Genomic DNA, 4,899 nt, shown 5'->3' on the forward strand with positions numbered 1-4,899 from the left:
AGCTAGAACCCTGGGATCATAACCTGAGCTGAAGGGAGACGCTTAATTGACTGAGCCACTCAGGCACCCTTCAGTGATTTTTGTATTTGTTTACTTAAGAGAGAGCAAGTGTGAGAGAGGGAGGGCAAAAGTGAGCACACAAGCAGGGGGAGTGGCTGGCAGAGGGAGAGGGAGAAACAGACTCCCAGCTGAGCAGGGAGCTTGATGCAGGACTCGACCCCAGGACCCTGAGACCACGACCTGAGCCAAGGCAGATGCTTAACTGACTGACACCCAGGTGCCCCATTATTTCAGTATTTTTATAAATATGGCAATGTTTGCCACCTACATATATTCATTTCCAACTTGTTTTTCTTCCTTACATTATGCTTTTATTATATTGTCCCCATGGATAAAACACCCAACAGGAAATTCCATGTGTGATGTATTTAACATTAAATGGATGGATTCGAGATGATAACCCAGGTGTGGTAAATCCACGGCTCGCTTACTCATGTTCTCACTGATGGGCACTTAGGCAGTTTCCGCTTTTTGCTACCGCACGAAGTGACGGAAGGGACAACGGTGAGCCCCGTGTCCTGTGTCTGTAGGCAGGAGCAGCCGGCAGGGAGACGTCCCATAGTGGGGTTTGTGCGTCTTCGTCTTTGACAGATGTGACAAGTCAGAGGTGCTGTGCATCATTTGTCATTTATTTACCACCTCTTGTGCTCCAGGTCCCGCGTTTTGTGAGGATGCAGTGGTGTGCAAAATTCAGAGCCCCTTTCTTAATGAAACCCAGTGCGACAGATATTAATTACGTAATCGATTGAATGATTAGCTGTGAGGGAAATAAGAAAGCACTAGGAGAGCAGATAGTGGAGAGACCGAACTCAGGCTGGCTAGGGAAAAACTACTCAGGATTGAATGTGCAGCAGGGGTGTGAAAAGAGCATGTGTTAAGCAGTAAATAGTGTCCCACGTGGAAGGAGCAATGTGCACACGAGACTCAAAGGGGGTGTTTCTGTGGCTCATGAGGTATCTGTCGCGTCCCTGGGCCGGGGATTCCAAGGCAGTCATTGCACGGGACGGGAGAGGGTGTAGTCAGTGCTCTCCAGAGAAACCACCAATAGGAGGTACACGTACTTTTGGACTTGTGGTGATCTGTATCTATATCTATTCACACACACACACACACATAGATAACATGCACAGATACACACATATGCACATGTAATTACATGCACGATATGGTACAATATGGTGTGCATATATGTATGTATCTACTTATGTTCATATATACATAGATTTGGAGGTTTATTATTGGGGAGTGACTGATGCATTTATGGAAGACAAGATGCCCCACTACCAGCCGTTTGCAAACTGTAGAACCACAAGACCTGATGGAGTCATCCAGTCCAAGACCAGACTTACAAACCGGGGACAGTTTGTAGTACTCTTCAGAGTCTCATAGCCAAGGAAGCAAACATACCCTTCCTTCCCTTTTTTGTTCCATCTGGCCCTCAGTGCACTCGTGATGCCCACCCCCATTGGTGAGGAAGATCTATGACCTTCTTTATCCAGTTTGTCCATTCAGATGCTAATCTCTCCCAGACACACCCAGAAATAATGTCCGACCGGCTGTCTGTGTGTCCCACAGCGCAGTCAGATCGACACACGAGATCCACCATGGCAGGAGACTCCTTCTCCGCAATCTGGAGCTGAGACCCATGTGGCCTGAGCAGAGCTTCGGGTAGATTTTCAGGGGCATTTTGTTTGTTTGCTTGCAGGGGCATTTATGATGGAGTTGAGCTGGCTCCCACCTCATGAAAGTCAGCAAGACAAAGATAGAGACTCTGGTTTGGTGTGTGGTCCAGGGGTCTGAGAAGTAACCAACACATCCATTGTACCTTACCGTGTGTTATATTCCAGGAACTCCAAACTTTCAGTGACAGGTGGGCAAAAGCCACAAGTCACTGTGATGTTAGGGAGAACTCATACAGGAATATTTTCTCAATAAAGCTGTGTTTTGAGTCACATAGAAAGAGGGTATTTATAACGGTGGGATACATCTCATGAGGGTCAGTGGTCAGAGAGCAACAAAGAACACAACTTTAGAGACTGCCGATTTACAGGTTTTTTTTCCTCCAATTTATTTATTTTCAGAAAAACAGTATTCATTATTTTTTCACCACACCCAGTGCTCCATGCAAGCCGTGCCCTCTATAATACCCACCACCTGGTACCCCGACCTCCCACCCCCCCACCACTTCAAACCCCTCAGATTGTTTTTCAGAGTCCATAGTCTCTCATGGTTCACCTCCCCTTCCAATTTACCCCAACTCCCTTCTCCTCTCTAACACCCCTTGTCCTCCATGCTATTTGTTATGCTCCACAAATGAGTGAAACCATATGATAATTGACTCTCTCTGCTTGACTTATTTCACTCAGCATCATCTCTTCCAGTCCCGTCCATGTTGCTACAAAAGTTGGATATTCGTCCTTTCTGATGGAGGCATAATACTCCATAGTGTATATGGACCACATCTTCCTTATCCATTCATCCATTGAAGGGCATCTTGGTTCTTTCCATAGTTTGGCGACCGTGGCCATTGCTGCTATAAACATTGGGGTACGGATGGCCCTTCTTTTCACGACATCTGTATCTTTGGGGTAAATACCCAGTAGTGCAATTGCAGGGTCATAGGGAAGCTCTATTTTAATTTCTTGAGGAATCTCCACATTGTTCTCCAAAGAGGCTGTAGCAACTTGCATTCCCACCAACAGTGTAAGAGGGTTCCCCTTTCTCCACATCCTCTCCAACACATGTTGTTTCCTGTTCTGTTAATTTTGGCCATTCTAACCCATTTACAGGTTTTTGACCACGAGTATCAGGACTTTCCTGAGGGCTGCCTTGACATCCTTGTTCTTCAGGCTGTAGATGAGAGGGTTCAAGGTGGGGCTCACCGTGGAATAGAGTACTGCCATCACCTTGCCCATCCCGGGGGAGTAGCTGGAGCCGGGGCTCAGGTAGGTGTAGATGATGGTGGAGTAGTACAAGGTGACCACGGTGAGGTGGGAGGAGCAGGTAGAGAAGGCTCGCTGCTTCCCCTCGGCTGTGCGCATCTTCAGGATGGTGACGATGATGAAGCCATAGGACACCATGGTGAGCAGGAAGTTCAGCATGGCAAAGAAGATGTCAGCCATGACTGCCATGATGTTATTCACATATGTGGAGGAGCAGGAGAGTAACAGCAGAGGGGGGATCTCACAGAAGAAGTGATCAATCACGTTGGGGCCACAGAAGTTCAGCCGCAACATCAGGCAGGCATTGACGCCAGCTCCTAGCACGCTGATGCCCCACACGGCTCCAGCCAGCATGGCGCACACCCTGGGGCCCATCATGGAGCTATAGTGCAGTGGCTGGCAGATGGCCACGTAACGGTCATAGGCCATAGCGGTGAAGAGCAGCACCTCCCCGGCCACTGACCACGACAGGAAGTACATCTGGGCCATGCAGCCTCTGTAGGAGATGCTTCTCTTCTCTGCCACCAAGATCGCGAGCAGCTTGGGCACCACGGTGCATGCACAGATGATGTCCAGCACAGACAGGTTGACCAGGAAGAAGTACATGGGCGTGTGGAGCCTGGAGCTGAAGGCGATGGCAACAATTATGAGGGAGTTGCCACAGAGGGCCGTGGCGTAGAGGCAGAGGAAGAGGATGAAGTACAGAACATGGAGCTGTGGCCCTTCCGAGAAGCCCTGCAGGATGAATTCCATCACCCGCGTCTGATTCCGCATGGCCTTTGACCCGTCTGTGCAAGCTCTTTCCTGTTCGGCAGCTGGGCTGGAAAAAAGTGTGTGGAATTAGTGGTCTAGTGTGGAATAAGTGACTACACCAGACTCTCCCAGAATTTAATACTTGCGTATTTCATTAGACTCAGACATCTCCGGCTAACAAACTCCTGTCAGGAAAATGGGCGGGTGTGCTCGCCTTGATCCCTCCTGCGACCACTGCACCCGGGACCCTGTCCACAAACATCCCACCGTGGCATGACGGCCTCCCACAGTGGTCCCCCGACCATGCCATGTCCCTGTGAGAGCCCTTCAGGAGATGATGCCCAGTGCGCACGGTCGGCCTGAAAGTATCTCCATGTCCTGTCCTGGCCCGGAGGTACCAGGCATTACCCCCCTCTTCCACCCTCCGCCCCTTCCTCTGTCCAGTCCCCCCGGGTCCCTTCACATTCCTTGACGAGCTGCCCCAGACATGAGGCAGGGGACATCAGAGGACGTCACACCTGACATGGAGCCTGGGCTCTGCTTGGGGGGACAGAGGATGATGGGGGCAGGAGGCAGGGCCGGTGGGAGACCTAAGTCACCGGGGGGGTTGAACATGAGGTGCAGGCTGGGAGGTACAGTCGGGACCAGACTGGGAAGGTCAGAGATGATACAGGCCTTCTTGGAAGCAGGGAGGATCTTACAGGTTGAGGGTCCAGGGCAGCCCCACCAGAAGAGAGCAGAATGGAGGGTTTCCCCGAGGGCAGTGTCACTGATTCTGTCCCCGTGACTTCCCCGTCCTGGGAAGGGGGCATCCAGTCCAGGGCAGGCATCAAAGAGCCTGATGGCAACTCCCAGCTGCTTCTGTAGGGGTGACCTTGTCCATAGCCCTTATTCCGGCTGGTTTTGTGCTGACACAACAGGGATTAGCACGATTGCTGGTGTATTTTGTATTTCTGTCATGTTTCTTGTATGAAAACAGACACAGGGTAACAGTTCAAGGATGAACCTGTAAATGACAAGGGGATATGTCAGGCTCATTGAGAAGGCAGGCACACAGTCACACAGCAGACAGAGTCACCGTGGTCCTGTGGTCAGGACCGCACCCGGCCGCAAGCACACTCCGCGTATCTGCAGACGCACTGGC

The 4,899-nt window shown here is 50.7% G+C and overlaps 1 protein-coding gene across 1 annotated transcript; it reads right to left on the minus strand.

Moving 5' to 3' along the window:
* Positions 1–2,843: 2,843 nt before the first annotated feature.
* Positions 2,844–3,776, minus strand: LOC122899061 (olfactory receptor 13A1-like). Its single transcript, XM_044236731.1, has one exon. The coding sequence runs from the start codon at positions 3,774–3,776 to the stop codon at positions 2,844–2,846; it is 933 nt and encodes a 310-aa protein (XP_044092666.1).
* Between the last annotated feature and the right edge of the window lie 1,123 nt (positions 3,777–4,899).

The sequence above is a fragment of the Neovison vison genome, chromosome 2 (assembly GCF_020171115.1).
Source record: "Neovison vison isolate M4711 chromosome 2, ASM_NN_V1, whole genome shotgun sequence".
In the NCBI taxonomy this organism is placed as follows: domain Eukaryota; kingdom Metazoa; phylum Chordata; class Mammalia; order Carnivora; family Mustelidae; genus Neogale; species Neogale vison.